This window comes from Chelon labrosus, assembly GCF_963514085.1.
Source record: "Chelon labrosus genome assembly, chromosome: 20".
In the NCBI taxonomy this organism is placed as follows: Eukaryota; Metazoa; Chordata; class Actinopteri; order Mugiliformes; family Mugilidae; genus Chelon; species Chelon labrosus.
In genome coordinates, this window is record NC_140353.1 from 10394748 (window position 1) to 10416679 (window position 21932).

The window sequence follows — 21932 nt, forward strand, 5'->3', positions numbered from 1 at the left end:
TGCTATGCCACCTGTCCAATCCGCGCCAGTCAACAAGCCCCTGGGAAAAAAAAAAGTCAAGTACTCAAAAATGATTGAGAGTTGAAAGGCGGAATATGATCCAAGCATGCCATGCTACTGTCCTAGGCGTGTTTCACAAGTCAAATGTCTTGTCACTGCTACTGGTTTGCCATCCCTACAGTATATTGCCTGTGCTATTCGCTCGCTGAGTACAGTGAAATGTGCATCTGGTGTAAATGCCTTTTCCCATAGCTCTTATACCATGCACGTGAATCCACCCAGAATTCACCCCAGTGTCCTGCATTAAGTTAACTTTTACAAAAAGCATGTCAGGGGAACTTTAAAATAGCGCTTAAGGTCAAAAATGATTATGGGAGGAGGGATTAACTTTAAAGAACATATATGAACAGGAGAATACAAACATCATGAGATAAATCATGCATGATCGCATGTTTTTGGTGTTTCTAATGGGCAGGTATAGGCTCGGCGAGTTTAGAAAGGATGAATCACAAACAAAATATTAACACTGAGACACTTCTCATTAGCGGCAGCATTATCGAGGCTCACGCAGACAGCAGCAAAATTTCACAAATGAGCATCCTGCTAACAAAATCAACAGAGCAATAACTGAGTGGGCATGTGTGACACATGCACACAGCACGGGAGCTCAGCTTGACTGATGACAGTGACTAGGAGTCCACCTTGTGGCTGAAACGTGAAATGGCAAGCAGTGGTCTTTTTTTCAGAGCTTTCCAGAAAATCTGAGAATTGTTGTGTGAAATAACACTAGTGGGCGACAAAGGCCAGAAAGGAGGAAAATAAAGCACAAATAGGGAACAACTTTTTAAACGTTTGACTTTTATTAAGGGATGTTTCACTGAGTTTAGTGATGCACAGTTATATAGATTCATATGTGCAAACCTTCCCAGTGCAACCACAGTTAGAAAATCTACTTTGTTGTTTTCACTGAGTTTAGTGATGCACAGTTATACGGTTTCATACTTGCAAACCTTCCCATTGCAACCACAGGTCCATGGCTTATTGGTCAGCTTCACTGGAGCGAGCTGTAGGGGGTGTCAGGCTGCACCTTGATGATGAGGGAGCTACTATTTCACTTTCTTGGTGTGAACTTGGTGAAAATGGCGGTGTGCAATAGTGCAGCGGCTTCTCGTGCTCTTATATTTATACACACCTTGCTATTTTGTACAATACTTGGAAAGCTAATTTTATTCTATATTCTATATTTATACTTTTTTTTACTTATGGCTTGAATCGGGACCAGAGAAACCAATTTCGTTCCTTCCCATGTACCAACATGTGTCGTACTAACAATAAAGAATCCTTGAATCCTTGAATCCTTCCCTGAAAATGCTACTTACCTCGGTGGTCTTTAAATTTGAATCACTTTGCAATCCTCAAGGTGGACTTTCATGTTAACGGAAAATTATTATTAGAAATAAACTTTCTTGCAAACAAAGAAAAAGTGGATGAGATATGTATATTATGTCATTTCCTGAGCAACTAGCAAGAACAAACACATTTTATTTGAGATTTGTTTTTTCTATCCCTTAATGTAACATGTGATTGCAAAAAAATGTGTTTAAACCTCAAACCTCTGGGTTGAGAGCTAAGAAACTTCATCAACCTTTAGTTTTGTGGCACACTATTCTTACTGCACCAAAAATGATCTCTTTATACTAAGGGCCTAATCCTCATTGTGTTTTTTGAAAGAGTTTGGTGGAGATCTGGCCCTTTGTTATTGTTTGAAGAAATTGTTAGAATTTTAGGTATCACAAAAAAATCTTGCACTCTAGAAAATCCTATTAAAATGTATTATTTATTAAATGTATACAATTCAATAATATTAATTTAAAAAAATAATAATCTAATTAAATCTTATAATTTGTGTGGGAGCTAGTTGAACTGTCTCCTCCAGGCCACTGGGGGGCGCCTGTTCGCTGTAAATAAATGCCATCGTGGGTTGACGAGGGCCGCCCAGCCATGTTGAGGAGTCTGTCAAGCAAACTGCAGCCCGCCATTGTGTAGAAACCAGGCTCTGTAGGGAGATAAGGGCGCTTGGCTGAAACTCTTCTATAGCTAGAGAAAATCTACAGCCTGCCGCTTTATTTAGGAGTAAATACAGTTACACAGGCTCCGGGGGGGAAAGACATGTCAGCCAGCAGCCTCCTTGAACAGGTAAAGAGAGGTATTTTCTGAACATTTACGAGGGCCAAATTTCTCAGCATCGCGACGGCTAGCGAGGATAGCTTAGCTCAGAGGCAGCGGCTGTGGCTCAGTAGTGCAGTAGGCCTGACCACCTGCTAAAGGAACTGACTGCTGAAAATATATCTCTTCATCTATTTTTTCCCCTTCCTCTCTTCTCATAAATCAAACCTTCATGAATCACCTGGACCCAATCCAGAGACCGAAAGGCCAAGCTAATAAAGGTAAGAAGAGAAATTGCCCAGTGTTATCGACTTGAGTGAATGCGGATCTTTTTACGTGCCGTGCGCTTTGAAAATCTTGCGTGCGCGGATGCGAGAGCTGGGTTCTCTGGCGTTTTGGGCACTCGGGCCTTTCTGTGTACGTTGTGAACGTTTTTTATATTTAGCACTCAAGTGAAACACAAAACGACATTTTGTGTCACAAGCCTTCTCAAGCCGTTGACTCGCCAACGTTTGGTGTCCTTTACATCCGTGAAATTGCACTCTTGTGGTACTCTCAGGTAGCATTAAGCTAGCTGTCTTTCGATTAGCTAACGTTAAATGGCAACATGATATCAGAACCCTTTTCCTGGTTCTGCTTGTTACTACTTTCATTGTACTAACAGGCGTGAGGACACGTCTTTACTGTTCAGTCTCTCTCTGTGTCGGTCACAATTGAATATTTTTGCGTTGTTATGCTACAGGTGCCATCCTAGCACGCTGCCCACTCGGCTAATGTTAGCCAAGTCCGTCAAGTTGAAAGGACTCTTGGCGCTCGTTAACATGGAGACGCCGCTGCTAACTGCATGCAGCTGACCACAGAGCTAGCATGCTAACGCTAGCTGGTTGCTAAGTTAACCTAAAATGACACGTCTTCCGACATGCTTCTTTTTTTTTTCTTCACTGTGTCCAAATGGGCCTCACGTTTCCCGTCATCATGCCATCCAGGCTATGATGTTAGACAACGTTTATTTGCTACCCTTTTTAATTTATATGTGTTAATTCAATATAAGAAAAAGCCCTCTGAGTACCTCTTGTCATCATACACAGCAGCGCTCACAAACTTGTGAAAACAAACCATGACCCACATGTTCATGTGCATGACACAGATTTTGTTATTGAAATTATGCTAATGGCATAGTCTATCCTAAATTTTAATCTGCTCATAAATGTTTGAATCTGGGTTTCTTTAGTGTGTTATCATCATTGTGGATTATTAATCTCTGTATGCATTTGCATTTTTGTATGTGACGTGTTGCCTTGCTTTGGTTTTCCCAGAAAAACTTTTGTTATGATGGGGGATGTAAATCGACTCTCTGGAGTCACACAATCTTCCGTACACAGCTTACATCGGTGTTTGTTTTTTATTTCAGTGCAAAACGGAGCTGTGACCCAAAAGGATACTTTGAATGATGATGAGTTTGAGCCTTACCTGAATACTCAGGCCAGACAGGTAAGCATTTGATCAGAGATTGCACACAGGTGTTTCTTTTTATTTGAACCGCTTGTTTATTAATGATTGGAGTGTCCCCACGTTTTACTTTTTAGTTTATGATGACAAGATGTTTTTATGTAGGGCTCACTAACGATTGAAGTGCAGTTCATAGATGAAATCAGCAAGTTGTAACTTCCACTTAGATTTTAGTGATACATCTTCTGTGTGAGAGTTCTGTGTGTGTGTGCTTGGACAGTTATTATATGTCCATCTGACAAAATATAGCTGAGTACAAGTAGCACGTGTTCAGTCAACAGTAAGGATAACCTGATCACGTCAATTTATAAATGCCTGATTGAGCCCATCATTTTAGTTTGGCTCACAATATTCCTAATCTTCCCACATAATTTGCTACCGCTGTGTAAAGTATTCTTGTTTAGCCAGCTAAGTGAATGAAGATTGATAGTAGACTCCAAACTTCCAAATATAAGCCTTTGAACTTGATTATAGACGATTTCTATGATACGCTTTCTTGTTACTTATTTAACAGCTAAAGGGGAAAAAATACCAAAAGACAGTAAGCACATTTGTAGACCAACTTATCACTGGCCTTAATGCCTTATGTGTGCATATTCTTGCTTTTTGTATCCCTTAGACCTTAAGAATACGTGGTTGGAATGAGCACTTTGGTTTACTATCTTGTATTTGACTTGCCTTGAATTTTATTGATTTATTTTTCTACTGTATGCTTGATGGTGTTCCCTGTTCCCCAATGAAGAAAAAGTAAAGTAATAAATTGCACGTGTATTTACATAGTAGATTAGAGGTGATGAGGACAGATGCTTAGCAGGACTCGCTTAGATACTTAATTTCTTTATGGTAAATTAAATATCTGCTCATCTTATGTTGTTTTTGGATCTACAAGAACAAGGTATACACAGTTTAAGAGCCTAATTTATCTGTAAAGTGTGTTGTTGCAAAGAACATGTTTTCACTGAATCCATTTCTTTTTCCGTTTAGAGCAATGCCTATACGGCCATGTCGGACTCGTACATGCCCAGCTACTACAGCCCCTCCATAGGATTTTCCTACTCCCTGAATGAGGCAGCATGGTCCACAGGTGGGGACCCACCTATGCCTTATCTGGCCTCCTATGGACAGCTGAGCAATGGGGAACCCCACTACCTCCCGGACGCTATGTTTGGCCAGCCAGGCCCCCTGGGGAACAACCCATTCCTGGGCCAGCACGGCTTCAACTTTTTCCCCAGTGGCATCGACTTCTCAGCATGGGGTAATAGCAGCTCTCAGGGACAGTCGGGGACACCGCAGAGCTCTGGCTACAGCAGCAGCTATGCCTATGCTCCCAGCTCAATTGGCGGTGCCATGATCGACGGACAGTCCCCATTTGCACCTGCTGCCAACGAGCCACTTAATAAAGCACCTGGTATGAACAGCCTTGACCAGGGCATGGCAGGGCTTAAGATTGGTGGTGCTGCACCGGGTGGTAATGGGGACATGGCTCCTAAGGTGGTCGGCTCTGGCTTACCTGGGGGGGGTCCCCTTGGCCCTGTATCATCTGTAGGACCTCCCAGCATGCCTCCTGTCTCAATTGCCCCTGCCAAGCCCGCATCCTGGGCCGATATTGCCAGCAAGCCAGCCAAGCCTCAACCCAAGCTAAAGACCAAGGGTGGCATGGCTGGTGCAAATTTGCCTCCTCCGCCCATTAAACACAACATGGACATCGGCACTTGGGACAACAAGGGCACTATGCCTAAAGCTGCCACTCCTCAGCAGGTGCCCCCTATTCCCACCAATGGGCAGCCGCCAAATCAGGCTTCACCGCAGCCTGGAGCTACTGCTGCAGGGAATCCACAAATGCCCCTGAGTAACGGACAGCTGGTTGCACCTGTTTCCCAGATGGGGCAGCATCAGCTCCCGCCCAGTGCGCAAGCAGGTATGGCTCAGATGCCCCAGCCTCCTCTCTCCCAGGGTCCTCCTCCACCAAGCCAACAGCAGCAACCTTCTCAATCTACTCGCTGGGTCCCTCCACGGAACCGGGCAAATGGATTTGGGGATACCAGTGGGAGTGGAACAGGCCAGTCACCTCCCACCTCTTCTGGTGTAGGCGTTGTTCCCGGGGTTCCCTCTGAGCCTCATCCAGTTTTGGAGAAGCTGCGCATGGTTAACAATTACAACCCCAAGGACTTTGACTGGAATCCCAAACAGGGCCGAGTGTTTATCATCAAGAGCTACTCCGAGGATGACATCCACCGCTCCATCAAGTATAACATCTGGTGCAGCACGGAGCATGGTAACAAGAGGCTTGACGCGGCTTACCGTTCACTCGGTGGCAAAGGGCCGCTTTATCTTCTGTTCAGCGTCAACGGGAGTGGTCACTTCTGTGGTGTAGCGGAGATGCGCTCACCCGTGGACTACAACACGTCTGCTGGCGTGTGGTCGCAGGACAAGTGGAAGGGTCGTTTTGATGTGCGCTGGATCTTTGTTAAGGACGTTCCCAACAGTCAGCTGAGGCACATTCGACTTGAGAACAACGAAAATAAGCCAGTGACCAACTCTCGGGACACACAGGAGGTGCCGCTGGATAAGGCCAGACAGGTGCTTAAGATCATCGCTGGATATAAACACACCACTTCCATCTTTGATGACTTTTCTCACTACGAGAAACGTCAGGAGGAGGAAGAGTGTGTGAAAAAGGTAACCAAGTTAATGTTGAATAAAGTGAATGATAAAACAGGGGAGTGAAAAAAGAAAAGAGTGCTCTTAACGTGCCTCAAAAACGGTGCAGTGTATGAAGTCTTTATGAATGCTTGTGCATGTACAACATGCTTTTTGCATGATTGAGATCTTTGGCAGAATTTGGTTTGTTTACATTCGGACATGTGACTTTTCTGTGCTTCCCGTTTTTCAATGTGGTTCTATGTTTTCTCTTTGTCATCACTCATGTAATGATGTTTTGGGGGGGAGAGTACACCGTAAATTACTACTATATTTACTCTGAGCAGAAGTTATAAACTGGAAGTTTTCAGTGGATTACATAATTGCCTTGTGGTTTAGTTTCATTTTGACAGCTTTATCTATGGTATCTAGTGTGCAGCTTACTCAGGTTATTCCCTATGTCATAAGACCCTATTTGGTATTGAAAATGAATTTGTGTGGCTTATTATTTTTGATGACGTGTAAACAGATTATATGTGTAGTAGCATTTGTTCGCAATTTCTCTATGTATATGTGGGGGGGCGTTGATGTGTGCAGTTTTTCTTTTAATCTAGGACAAATTAGGCCACACAAAATCTACTAAAAATACACAGCAGCTTGTTGGCTTTTCTTAAACTGGCATTATATAGTAAACTGTTTTTCATTTATGGCATCTTTGTAAAGTTGAGATTTAAAAAAAAAATGTTTGCTTTAAGGTAGAGAAAGCTTGCTAAGGTCAAAGACATGTTCTGCCAAAGGGTTAAGATTTAGTGTTTAAAAGCCATGATACATGAATTCAAGAAACTGAGTTGGTCAGTTTCCCTATTTTAAAATCTGTCTCATATTACGTTTTGATGGCTACACTGACAGTATTTAGTGTGAGCTTTCTTGCAAGACACCAATTCAAAGATAAAAAATATAGCGGCTGTATTTATATGATCTTATACATTTATTTTAATGCATTTGCAGCTGCATAACTGTTCTCGGGAATTAATTTGAGATATGCAGCATTCACATTGTTTAAGTTTCACATTGCCTAACCAGCAGTTTTCTAAAACTAAGATATTTATCTCCGTGTCTGTATTTGTGGCAATAAAAGAGATTTTAGAAATTAGCATAGAAATTAATACCAAAGTTTATTAAGCTAAAGTCTTATCAGAGATGCACATTGACATACATGTGGTGTTTGTAGGCAGAGTTGTAATCTTCATTTTAGCTTCCACTTGTATGGTTTGTGCTAATGCTTGTCAGACACTTATCCTCTGCTATTTAAAACCTGGACGGGCATCCGAGTTATCCTTTATGACAAATGGTCTTATTTGAATACGGAGACGTGTTTGCTTTTCTGTTTGAATGTGAGATCTTCCAGTTATGCTGAGTTTTCACTCCTATGTGTGATAGGTGGAGGTCCAAGGCAGTGAGCCATATCCCAGCAACCCAAGCAACAGGAGTCATTACAGGCTGCAGGTAACTTGCATCATATACTGCCATATTTTGAAACTGTTCACATGGGACTTTAAAGAACCAATGTGTGGGATTTAGAGGATTTTTTTTTTTTTTTTTAGCAGAGGCGGAAGCTTATATTCATGATTGGTTTGATTTCTGTATGATCACCCAACATAAAATTGAATAATTTCATGGGGTGAAATGATTCCTGTTTAAATGGAGAGCGAACCCTCTTCCATGGAGCCCACCTTGTTGTGCCTCCACGTTTCTATAGTAACCCAGAACAAACCAAACAATAGCTCAAGAGAGGGCCTTTGGCATTTTTGTAAGAGCCAACCACCTTAGGTCCTCCTACTCACTAGATGTCACTAAATCCTAGACTTTTGTCCTTTAATACTTCATGGATACAGTCCCATACATTTTCAGATACATTATGGTCTCTCTATTGTGTTATATCAAAGTCCTCAGTTGTTCATTCAACAGTGATGTGAGAACCAAGAGTCCTGGTTTTAATGCGTTAAATGTGTTATTGTTTTCTAAATGGGTGCATGAAGGACCAAACGGGATAAGTGGGAAGAATCTGTAATTTCTATTCTACCATCATTATGTCTCACGTGATTTCCTTCTATTGTTTTGTTCTAGGAGCGCCAAGGACGAGTCAAGTAACAGTTGGTGCTTTGGTCTAAAGACTGCAATGGCCCCCTCTAAAGCCCTGTCCACCCCATTACGTCATTACATCCAGATCTCTAAGAAATTCTTATAGGGGTGAAGAATTAACAAAGGACAAAAAAACTAAATGAAGACTTTGATTTCTTTTGACTTTAAAGACTTACTTCGAACTTGTAGTAAAAAAAAAGAAAAGGAAACGATTATCATAGGACAACTAAATGCATAGCATCCTTAGGTGAAATCTTTTTTTGCCCCACCCCATTCCACTACATATGCTTTTTTCCTTGTATGCTGCTCTTTCCTTTCCCTTTTTTTTTTTTTTTTTTCTTTTTTTTTTAAATGAAAGGATCATTTCTGTTTTTATGGTCCAAGAGCAAGTCTGTAATTCTCACACAAACACGCAAATCCAATAGAAATTTGTAGTGTTGGCTAATCTAGTGCCCCAAAGTGAAGAATGGGCAGTTTGTCTCATTTTCTTTGTAACCCCCCCCCCTCACCCCAGCCCTCTGTCTTCTGAGGATGCACAAATCTTCAACCAGGACCCAACAGGAGTTTCTTCCATGGCGGATTTTCATCGTAGGCGGGTGCCAACTACGCTCACTCCAGAATCTTTTTGTACATGCCTGCCATGTTTTTGTTTGAGAGGACTGCAGATGTTCAGAAAGGCCCTCTGTTTTGTTTTCCCATGTGTTGGATGGAGTATGTGGGGGGAGAGAAAGGGTCGGGAGGATCTGGAGAGGAAGAGTAGGGAATGGGGTCAAGTGTTTGAAAGCAGAAGAAATGTTAAGTTGATGAGCCTTGCTCGCTGTATGATGTTTATTGGTCTAAAAAAATTTGGGGCCCTCTTCATTGGACTTAATTTACCCTCGTTTTCTTTCTCTTGGACAGTTAATTGTTGCTACGAGCTGCTTTTTTTTCCTCCTTCCTCCGTTTTCTAAAGACAGTGATGCGAGTGGCCTTGCCCCCACTCTTTCTATTAATCAGTTCAAAGTAATAAATGTGGTATATTCAGCAGAACGGTGTGCATCCCCCTTGTTTGACTGTGGAAAGCAGTTTTGTCATGCAGCGTGTCCGTGCGTCAATGTTTTATTTTTTCCCCCACATGGGTATATGAATGTTTTTTTTTTTTGGTTTTGTTTCTGCTAACTTTCATATCCAATCCGCCCCTCCACCAGACTTCAATTTACACCATAGCACACAGCATTTCTTATCGCTCTACTTTCCAAACCCGCCTCCACACTCCCAGATTCCTGTGAGACCATACATACTATAATATCACAATCAGCTTCAACCATTTTGAGAATGTCATTGTTGGTGAGTTTAAAAAAAGAAGAAAAAAAATACAAAAAAAAAACGCAAGGTCCTCTTTCAGAACTACTGGCTTTTATTTGTGGCATAATAAAGATGCTCCACAAAGTCAAACGTGGGTTCTTCTCCTCATTGGACATTTGTAGTCACGTGGTTAGCCTCTTGTACCTGCTTTTCGCTTGGGTTGTGTTCTCTTTTTTTTTTTTTTTTTTGAGGGGGCAGGTAGGATTTAATACCTGTTTGGATGCAATGAGTAAATAGTAAAATTGTGTTTTTGACATGTTATTAATTTGCATTGGGTCCAGACGTCGCTGATTTTGCCTGACTACGTATTTGTGGCATATAGGCAAAGCAAAATCTATGTTTTAAGGTGATGTGTTATATTGCTCATTGGTCCATTAATTAGAAGTGATTTGGTTTGATATGTGCAGTGAACAAAGCAACGCTGCTACCGTCTCATAATTGACTTAAAGGTTGTAGAAAAAGTGAAGTCCAGTTTAAACGCATGTATTTATCCTATCGTGTACAAATCTGCAATCCGCCATTTTCTGTCCTCATTACTACAGCTGCACTGCACGTAGTAGACACAAGAGGGCGACAAAGGACCGCTCACTGCTGCTCGGTTTCCATCTGGACCAAAGTGCAGGTTCCTATTTCTGATTTCGACGGTTTTCCCAAACCTGGTCCCAGAATCAAGGCCTTCTCAAAAAAAAAAAAAAAAAAATTACATATGTGTAGTTTTTAATCGCTGAAACCCCTGACTCGTATCACAGAAACCAATAGTCAAAAGCTGTTTCTAAAACAAACGTATCATCCATATTTTCCTTATGATTTTGTGTGATGCGTTTACTGTATGTCTGTACGTTTGTGGCCTCTTAGCGCAGAACCCCTCCCACAAAAGCCAGATACAAATTATAGCCTCCTAATTTTCAGTTTTGCCTACTAATTTATTATTTTCTTTTTTAAAAAACTGTGTCACAAATAAAGTGGCCACAAGGCAGAAAGGTCATGATGATTTTTTTTTTTTTAACAAATGCAGATAAAAACAAATTAGTGTTAGATTTGTTTATATCTGTATTCTTAGAAACGTTTAGAAAAAAAAATCTTGTTTAATTAAGAAGGGCGATATTCCGTATTTTTAAGCTTTTGTAAATTTATTGAGCCCTGTAAAAATAATATAGCTTACATTATAGTGACTTTAATTTGTTTAGTGTGAATTTAAGTGACAGAAATTTGGTTTATTATCTTAATTATATTAAAAAAAAAAACGATTACTTGGCCTTTCCTCTGCACACTGTCAACGCAACAATGGCTTTACGGCCCTAATAAAAATACAAATAATAAAAAATTGTCACAATAATAACAAGAAATGTTTATCCTGAATGGAAAGGAAGAATTGAGATCGTCACTCAGCTTTTCGGGCGGGGGACTGAAGTGTATTGTTGTGGGGGAGAGAAGTGTGTCGAGAGGGGAGGGCGACGGCACGTGTCGGGGGTGCGTGGCAAACACGCTGCCTCCGGGGTATCTCCTGTGACCCTTATCTGCGCGTCTCCGGGGACGCCTTTTTAGCCCCTCCTGGGATGCAAATGAGCGGCCACGAAGCAGAGGCAGATACGGCCACGGAGACGATGGAGGAGAAGAAAGGGAGAAAGTGGAGGAGGGGAAGGAGGTGAAGGAGGTGGGGGTCAGAGCTCATATCTTAGGGCGCGCATGGAGTGATGGAGAATTATGGAGATGGAGGAACAAAATAAGTTGAGGTGTTGTGACTTCTTACTTTTTTCCCCCCCTACTCGTATTGACTCAATTCACAAGAGGCACTTGAATTATAATCAATCTTTTTTTATCTTTATCTATAAACTCAATCTATAAACGATTTAAAAATAATGAATACTATCAGGATTTACTATTTTTTTTATTATTTTTCTTCCATCAACATTTCAAGCATTAACACCACGACCCCGCGTTTGTTTCACCTATAGGGAACACATTTGAGACGCGTTTTTATTACGCGCCTATTATTCCCCGATGTGGGAGAAGGAAGTATTGTTCAGGCGGGGAGCTCCAACTTAAATGCGTGGTGTCTGTCTGTGCGTTCATATTGCACTGCAAGGTCATGGTTCTGCTTTATTTTCCCCTCATTATCATAAGGCATCCATCTCTTTCTTCCATTAGTGACGCTTCGCCATGTCGCCAACCCGACCTCTATTTACATGACTAAATTAGATTTTCTTCTCCCCCCTTTTCGTGCATTTTGTTTCAGCGAGCCTTTGCTTATAGATAAAGGGAAGAAATTAATGCTGGGACAGAAAATGCACTCTGCATCTGAACTGCTTTCTTTATACAAAATTGTTTGGGGAAAAAAATCCTTATAAACTGAATTTGTTTGTTCGTGCACCTTAGTGGATGCATTTGTGTTCACTCGTATTTTTGAAACCTTTTTTATATATTTATTTAAAAAAATTAAGAACTTTTTAGAAAATTGAATAGCATTAGTTTGCATCTTAACTTAATGCAGCGGTGTACTTAGAAATAGGAATATGTCAGGAAGATGCATGTTTATATCACGTGAGCAGGGGGGGTCTGTATGCAGTCACCTGCTCTCCATGGCCAGGGGATCCCGCACTGTTGATATATTGAGTGTCAACCCCCCACCCTTCCCCTCAATTTCTCCCAGTGTCCCAATTGTATTGAGAGTTTTGAAAATGCATAATGTGTAGACAGGCAAAAAAAAAAAGGAGGGGGCCCCCGGAATCAGTTGATGACCTCCGTGGTAACATATGTGGCACACTTGCTCTCTGCATGCTCTAATTGTGTGGGGATGACAGGCAATAATGAAATGTCTAGCATGATAACGTAAAGAAGCATGTAGGCCCTGCTATGGGTGCAGCAGAACAAGATTTCTCGAAAATGTGGCGTTTATTTTTTAGATCTTTAAATCTGCGTTGTCTACGTTTTTTTATACTCTGCTGTGTGATTGTTTAGTGATGATTTCACCCAGTGTTCCTGCGATAAAGCGACTGAGTCGTGTGTTTGCCGGGTGATAGCCTTTAAAAGAATTAAAGCTGCAATAGCGAATAAAACAGACTGAAGGGAATCTGCAAATCTTCACGATTTCTTTTTTCTTTTTTCTTTTTTTTTTTTGTGTTTGCGTATTCTGCCTCCATCATCTGAGATGTAGGTCAACTCTCATCTCTGTTGCCTACAGCACTTTGCAGCTTGAATCATCTGATGCAGCTCTGTGATTATAAGAGTAGAAGTGAAGCTCATTATTTAAATTACTTGATGTGCTCTGGGCTTTTTTTTTTTCCTTTTTCTTTTTCTTTTTTTTTACTTTGAAGAAATACTAGATAGTACAAATAGAAATGTAGTGGAATGACTTCTTTATTGAGACTTTTTTTTGCAGAACAAAAACACAAGCAAAGGGCGTGACATTTGAAACGCGCAAAACAAAAATACTATAATTTTAAATGAGTAAAAGCTGTGTTTTTTTTTTTTTTCTAAGAGCGGTTGATGATTATGGGAACTCTTTTGAAAAAGAATAAATCGGCATGCATGAGAGTCGGTGTGGAGGCTTTACGATGGGCCTAATGGCAGAATTGAAGAAAAACTGTAATTCTCCAGCAGCACATCGCGCCTTTATAGCATTTTCACCCTGGTTTTCATCTTCCTCTCAGACAGGGCAAGTGGACGCTCATGCGTAAACACACAGACCTTTGAAGTGGCCCTCTGTCACCACATGGCAAATCCCCCTAGTGTGATCCCTCTGTCCATTTGGCCACAGGACCGACACTGGAAGACTGCCTACGGCTCTGTCTGTTCTGACATGATGGAAACCAGCAGATTAGTAGACCGATGTCCAGAGATTATGGCGTCCTCCTATGTCTTGATAATGTATCGTTTCTACTTTGCGCTAACCGATCTGTACACCTGTCTTAGGAACGCTGTTCTGTAACTTACTCTTCTCTTTTAAATGTCATAGGATCGTGGGGAACATCCATCTGTGTCGTTACCAGTGCCGGTTCTCTCAGGTGAGCGAAGACTGTGGCTTCTCTCTTGGCATTCACCGCGTGCCTTAATTGTATTGAAATTAAATCAAGGTCCACTGTGAACACAAAGAGCCCAAACCTAAACTTCCCGAAATGCTCCCAGCTAGTTTGCACATTTCTGTCGCGATCCGTCGCCGGCCATGCGCTCAGCGGCACTTTCCCTCCTTTGCAACCAGCACTATTTGCTGACACGTTCATCCTATTTTTACATTTCTCCCCATCTCTGCTTGACATTCCTCCCTCCTCACCTGTGATCCCTCGTCCCTGTGGGCTCAGAGGCGGCTATGCGGTCCTTCCACGCGTCAAAGTGCATTGCATGCTAATCCCACACTAACATGCGTTCTCCCTTTGCAATCAAATCATGTTTTCTGTACAGACAATACACATAAAAAAAAAAAAAAACATATGGTACAAGACGGTGGCAGTGTGATTCTTCCGTTTGAGCAGCCCACGGCGTGTCAGTGCATGCATGCGGATGTGCAAGAAAGCGTTTCCAGCAACAAAATGTGAACAAATAAACAGAAAATAATAATACATCTAGTGATGATCAAAGCAGGATTCACACCGTTAAGACATTCTCTGTACACACATGCTACAGCACATCATTAAAAAGCACCACAGAGAGAGGAGAGCACAGAGAGACAGGGATAGAGATAGAGCGAGCGAGCAAAGCTACCTTTGTTGCACCATAAAGAGAGCAGCAGCCCAGCTACCTGATTGCTACCATTCCTGCAGACCATCTTCCCCCTCAGAGCAAAACAAAGGATGACGACTTGATATTTACGAGAACACACTACGATGCACCGCTATGCCTTATCGTCACTGCAAGCACTGCCTCCCCTGCTCCTGGTTAAGAGCTTGGTACGGTTTAACCAGACCAAGCAGTTCTTCATTACAGTTGGTAAAGCTGTGTGTGTCGTTATCTTTCCCCCCCTTACCTCCCCTCCCTCCCTCCCTCCCTCCTACTCTCCATCTCTTCTCTACTGTTCTCTCTCTCTCTCTCTCTCTCTCTGTGCACTCTGCGCATGTAACTATAGCCATATACAGGCTGGAAAACAGGACCTAAATAACAACAGTGTCCATCCTGGGATTGATAACTACACATGCAAATTGATCATTTAGAAAAATGTTTGGCACAAAGCAAAAACATGAGAGGAAATATTTAGCATCTTTGCTATTGTGTAAGACCCTACAGAGGAGCTGCTACACCTAAAATCCTTCTTTCTTTTTTTTTAAACTCCTCCACCGCTGCGCTCAATTCCCTATCTATTTTTGCCTAGAGTAGCACAAGCAAGATCAAATATATCCTTCCTCTCTAAAGACGAAGTGAAGAACAGCAGAGAAGCTGCAGAGTATTTCCTCCTTCGGGTCCCCGGTCCTGGTTTTGTTTTTGTTGTTGCTGTAGTTGTAGCTGTGACTGCGCAGCTCCATCCTGTGAAGGTCCTTGTGGGTTGGGAAGAGCAGGGGAGCAGGCGCACGGCGGGCAGGCGGGTGGGTGGGTGGTTGGGTGGGGGATGTTGGTGGTGGGATGGCGGACAAGGGGGCTGAAGGGACGGGAGGCAGGCAGGCAGGTGTCACACATGCAGTCAGGAGAGGAAAGAGGAGAAGGTAGCAGGAAAAAAAACAAAAAGGAAAAACTAAATTCTACCCAGTCACCACCATAAGAAAAATCCGTTTGGATCTGCTCAAGACAAAACCGAAAAGGAAGACAAAAACAGCCCAAGATGTAAAATATACATATATAAGCCGCGTAGGTATATATGTATAAGGATCCAAGGGAGAAGGAGAAGAAGGAGAGAGATAAGGGATGGACGGACGAGGAGGAACAGGCAACTGGCTCACACTCAGACAGACTGCGCCGAGGCGAAGGCACGGGCTTCAATTTATGCTTTCTGGTCGACACCACCCCCCACCTCACACACACACGCACGCAAACACACATGCAGACACACACACACACACACACACGTATAGAGCGTCCCGCCCCTATCTGCCCCTGTCCCTGTCCTGTCCCGTACTGGATGCGTGGCCCAGCTGATCAGTGCAAGAGGGATTAGCCAACAGGGCCAGCTGGCAGGGATTACACAGGCAAAGTGGGGGAGGTGTGTGTGAGGGGGGGGTGAGGGGTGAGGAGGGTAGGCCAAATACAGGGGGTGTGGGGGGGATGGGGATGGGAGGCCTTGTCTTGTCCTGCACACGCGTATACACAGATGTGCAAGGAGACACGCAAATTTGTCCGGATATTCCGGCAATGGACCTTTGACGCAGATGCACGCACATAGCATGCACCGGCGCCTGAGCCTGCACAGTAGAAAAATGCTTAAATATATATGACTTTGTGGTGAACGCGTTGGGCTGCAGCGGCATAGACTGCAGGGGCAGCCAGCCGGTAATGCATGCAGTGCAACCTCTTTCCTGGTGAGCCACAACGACGCGCAGTGTTGATAAATGTATGTAAATGTGCAGGAGGCAGCGGGGGATGGATGGAAGAGAGGGGGAGGGAGGGAGGGAGGGAACCCCACGGGAGAGAGCAGGGCTCGGCTGACAATGCAAGGTTTTGACCCTTGACCCTTCTCCGCTCCATCATCCGTGGCCATCAGCTGATCCCGGGGAAATGGACAGCCACACCGATCCACACCCCCACCCTCCCTTCTCTTTCTCCCCGTCACACAGACACTCCGCTAGCAGCTCTGAATCTACCAGAGCTCACCTCACCCCTTTTTTTTTATTATTATTATTATTACAACCCGTCCTTTTCTCTTGCTTCCTCAAGCCCTCCATTGCTTTTCCCCGTCTCATGCCTCACTTCACCACTTAGCTCGTCCCGATGTCCTCGCTCCTAACCTTTCTCATTATTTTGAAATGTGTTGACATCTGCAACTGTCATATCTGCGCAGGAGGAGATCCATCCTGCATGAGTATATTTTTTTTATGCGTTCATGTTTTGACCTATCCATTGCATTTAAATTTTTTTTTTTTGTCGTAATGGCTGTCAATCTTATTTTAACATTTTTTTCCCCAGAACTTTTTAGACCTACGTATGTCAGAATGGTATCATATTTTATCTCCAAAGATTGTAGATTTATATGCACATGAAAATAGATTATTTTCATGTGTATATCAAATACATTTGACAATCCTACTTTAGGTTTATTACACGTTGATTATGATCATTTATGTTCAGTTATCTGTAACAGTGTTTAAGTTTGAATGTGATATTCGTCCAAAATTGCGCAGGATAAACGGAGGGGGTGCACGTCTCGACGGCAGCAATTTGACGCGCTTTTGCCTCCTTCCCTTTGATCTCAATTTTAGCCAAAAGCGTAAAATATCTGTTTTTAAAATACCGTTCAGAATTACACACCTTGATGGAATAAAATTTTCCCCCCCAAAAAATAATAATCTGATGTGTTATTTCTTCGTGGAAAATACGATCCGTCTCGAGCCTGTCACCGAAATCTGCAAAAAGTGCCAGATGCACGGGAATAACTCTGAGACCCGTTCGGTTGGTATTAGTTGCGTCGAGTGTTATTTTGTGAAAAGCTAAATGTCAAAAGTTTTTGCAGACTGTCAGCGGCGGGTTGAGCTGCAGTGCTCGAGACAGAGACGCACATCAGTCCAGACACGCTCAAACTCACGCATACAAACAGATGAACGCGCAGAAAAAAGCATGGGAGGATTCATGTGAAATCAGACAGACATTTTCAGGGCCTTGCGGGCAGACAACAGCACCAGTGTTTTATAGTATATATGTATTTATATACAGTATATTCATATATAGAATCAGACATGCTTGATGTGTGACAAATGCAGCATTAGTTTATATCTGTTTACACAAAAATGCACAGTAACGTTACAGCAGAGCTCTGTGCTGGAACGACAGAGAGAGCTTGGCCTTCCATTTGTGAGAGACGGCTTTTACGGGTGAGTGTGAATGGCGACGGTTCAAAGTAGAGCATGAGCAAAAGAGAAGTTCCTTTTGCTTTATGTGTTTTTGTGGCAAATTATTATTATTTTTTTTTTACTAGCATTTATCTCATGGTGAAAGGTTGAACTTTATGATTTATGGGCATTAATAACATGCCATGGATTTCATGCATACTGTCCTGTATGTGCATATACGCATGTTTACCCTTGTGCATTTTGGCATGACGATAGAAAGGAGATTTGTAGCTGCATTTTGATGTCCTACCGCCTCGCCCCTCCATTTTAAAAGCTTCTACATGAGAGGATGAGAGCGGGCGAACAGGCATGCAACCCTGCTAGCAGACAGCTAGGAAGATCACAGGGAGGCAAGAGAAGATTTTTTTTTTTATATATATCATACAGAGAAATAAGAAGCAAGCGATTATACAAAGAGACAAGCTGGGAGAGAGAGAGAAAGAGAGAGAGAGACAGGCAGGAAGGCAGAGAGACAGGACGGGACAAATAGGCAGTGCTCGTCCCGAGTTTGGTAATCTGATGGAGAGATTAGCAAGCAGGCAGCATTTGGGTCGGATTATCGAGTCATTAGAAAAGACTGGTGCTCCAGAGCCTCTCTCATGTGTTAATGTGGCTTTACAGGTCCTCAGCGCAGTCTGCGCAGATTGTCTAGATTGTTGCTGAGAGTATATCAGTGCACAGTCTTTCAATATGCAAATAGGGCCTCATAAACCTAATACCCCCACGGATTGATTTGTTGTATGTAAATGTTTGTTAATTCCGTACCACAACATTCATGCCATAATCTTTCCGACAGATGTTGGAGTATTTTATTTTATTTTATTTGTGTTTTTTTCAAATTTAACAAAGAGGATTTTACTGCTGTGTATATTCGGGTTGTGCAGGTGGCACAACACCGGGGTCACTGCAAGTGTATCAAAAAGAAATGTCAGCGAAACTAATCCAATTTTTGTTTTTGCAAGCGAAGCGCTGTTTTAAATTAATCTCAAAATTTGTCACCAAAAAAAATTAAAATTGGTGGGGGTTTTTTTTATGCAGCAACAACAGAACATTCCTTTAAAAGTTTTTTATTCCTGCAAAATGATGAAATGACAACGACAAATATGATCGCCCCTGTTTTCAGCAGCCGCACGCGTCCGACCTGGAGGTATGCACAAACCGAAGTCTCTGAGCAAAAAGCATGCTCACTGTCTTCAAGTTTATTTTGCTACGTAAGATGTAGAGTTTAGCGCTTGTTGGTCAGCGGGGGACACGGAGGTGTATGGGCGTCATGCACTTGAATCGCACAAACGTGATGATCGGTGATGACGGGATTTAAGCGGGATCAGGAAGAAGCCAGGGAGCTTATGAACGCGTGGGTGTCCGTGCAGGGGAATACATGTGTTTACTGTAGGTTATGTGGATTTTGGGTGTTTACTCTGTAAATATCAGCGTATATAGCTCAGCTGTAGCTGTGTCAGGGCTGGGGCTGGGGGGGCAGTTCATTGATGGCTGATCAATGCTGCTGACACTCTCCGCGTCAGCTGTGCTGATACGGTCCGGTGACTGCGATATCAGTTTCAATTTCACTACAGAAGACACTGGAGCCTCTGATGAGTGTGTTTTCTTTGATTTGTGTGTGTGTGTGGTTTGTAATATTTACTACATGTACCAAAAAAAAAAAAAACGTACGCTATCATGGCATCAAGAAGCGCCCTTTTCTTTCAATCCCACAAACAGTTCTTCAACGAATCCTAACTGCTCGTAGCTTTACTTCCAGGTCAACCATGTGTACAATCGCTCTCACACAACATCACACTATCTGATCTGTGCTCCCAAAAAAAAAAAAAAAAAAAAAAACCCTTCCCTCTTTCGCTGCTGCCTCTGCCTCTGCACACACCATGCCCCAGTTCCCCACCCCCACCCCTTTTTGTCAAATAAATTGCTACGTGACCTACTTCCCATTTTGCACCATTTCTCTCATGTTCAGATATTATTGTTTGAACATGAGTGATTTGCTTTGGGGCATACAGTATCAAAGAAAACACAGTGTACAGTATATAATATGGGACATACCATACTGCGGTATGGAGGGTAATGAATGGATTATTTTTATTTTTTATTTCTTATTTAGACGTTAACATCAGCACGGACAGATCTTTTTTTTTTTTTTTGGTTTGTGGCGCAGCATGGCGGCTTCTTCTTCCAATGTGTGGGCAACACATTTTGTGCAAGGTTTTTTTTATTATTATTATTATTTAAATTGCCCTTGTATGATTTGCAATTAAAACGCATGGTTCGCGTATTTTCTGATCAACACATACAATAATGCTTATAGCCCCCATAATAACAGGATGTCTTTGTGATGGTCATAGGCTGGGGAAATAAGGTAAATCAATTTTGCGGCCTAGTTAAGCAGAAAGCACAGTGGCAATTTCCCGTAATAAGCGTGGCTAATTCATCGGGCCACGTTGCATTTATAACCCAGTTAGGTCTGCACTAGTTGGCATCCTATGTTCAGTTTGGACTCAAGGTGCATGTTTAAAAGCTCCTCCACGTTAAGGGGATCGTATGGCATGACGCATGCACTCAGCTTTAGGTGTAATATATTTGCATTTGCATATTATTTCATTTACTGCACAACTTTTTTCTTTTTGCTTGAATCTTCCTGAAGATTATCTCATTTGATCGATTTCTTCTTCAGCATTTTTGAGTCTCACGTTCGAATCGCGCCGTGTGCATGTGTGTCTTTGTGACTTTGCATGTGTGCGCGCCAACGTGTGTGTCTCCGTGCATCCGATCAAGGCTCCCTCTTGCCTTTTTCCCAGCCTTGGAGAGATGGCACCGCAGACCACACTGACCCTGATTTATTGGGATCAGAATCCACATGACAGCAATTAATTTACATCCATTAACTACATCGCCCGCTCCCTCTTTCTTGCTCTCTGTGGACATTTTGCACTCTCGCACAATCAGTTTGAACGTTCTCCGTTTCTCCCCTCACTCGCAGACTTTTTCCTCTCTCAGCATGTTCTCTCCTCTTTAATCAGTCACTCTCGCTCCACCAGTCACTCCTGCTTCCTCCTGCTCGTGCGCTGGGATTCCATGTTCCTAATCCATTTAGTGGACCTTTAGCGTCCCGTCTTACCTCCCCGCATTAAGGATTGCCACGTAAATGATAATGCCATCAAGTTCATATTACGAGTGTTTGTGTTCAATGCAGTGTGTGCCTCTCGAAGGATTGATGAGGTTTGCTGCATCATGTGAGTAATCCCTATAAATAATCATTATCTCACATTGCACTCGCTCTTATTAATAAACGAACACACGAACGGTGTATAATCGGAACAAATTAAACAGTGCTCAACAAATTGGCTGATTATGATTAAACCAGGAATTTGACATTAACGTTACGAGCTCGGCATCTTTTGATGATTTCAGTGTGTCCTCCGTGCCCTTTTTATCGCGTAAGCATCCAACTCCTGCAGGTTTTCATGCTCAAGGGTCTTCGTCTCTTTTCCCCTTACATTAAGGCCTTTTATTTCTGGCCTACATCTGTCGCTGCTTCCCTACCTCTCACTCTCCTTTTCTACCACTATCCGTCTTGCAAATGCTTTCCCCTGGCCTTTCAACTCGAGACACAAGACTTTGCTAGAGGGAGAATTTGCCATTTATTTCCAGAGACAAAAAAAAAAGGGAAAGAAAAAATGGAGAGGGGCTTTAACGCTTTGTATCTTTCCCCCTTTTTGTCTTCTTTCTCTACGCATCTCTGCTCTCTCTGCGCCATTGTAGCGTCTCTTCATCCAACTCAGGCCTCCATGTCTTCGCTCTGTCCTCAGGGGGGAGAGAGGACCAGAAGAGCATGCCTTGCTAAATGTACTAGGGGGTGGATGATTGGGACAGTGAGTGGAGGATGAGTTCTCTAGACTCTCATCTGAGTCCCTCGTGCGCATGAATTGAATAAGCACCCTCACACACGCACACACACACACACAGGAAGTCTTTATACAACGCACACCCCGTTCATGTATAGCCGTGTACGACTGCGCGTTCATAGACACTTTAAATACGAGCAAGCGTTTCATTCTAGCGTAGCGTGTGTGCAAAACTTGACAGTTTCTTGCCTAATTCAAAATTTATACTGAAGGGAGAGACAATGGAAGAAAAAAATCCTTTGCTTGCATCTCT

At 42.7% G+C, this 21932-nt stretch overlaps 1 protein-coding gene across 1 annotated transcript; it reads left to right on the forward strand.

Moving 5' to 3' along the window:
* Positions 1-2039: 2039 nt before the first annotated feature.
* On the forward strand, positions 2040-11067 carry ythdf2 (YTH N6-methyladenosine RNA binding protein F2). Its single transcript, XM_084569055.1, has 6 exons — positions 2040-2196; positions 2423-2447; positions 3578-3657; positions 4660-6354; positions 7756-7821; positions 8443-11067. The coding sequence occupies exons 1-6, from the start codon at positions 2170-2172 to the stop codon at positions 8464-8466; spliced, it is 1917 nt and encodes a 638-aa protein (XP_084425181.1). The 5' UTR covers positions 2040-2169; the 3' UTR covers positions 8467-11067.
* The last annotated feature ends 10865 nt before the right edge of the window (positions 11068-21932 follow it).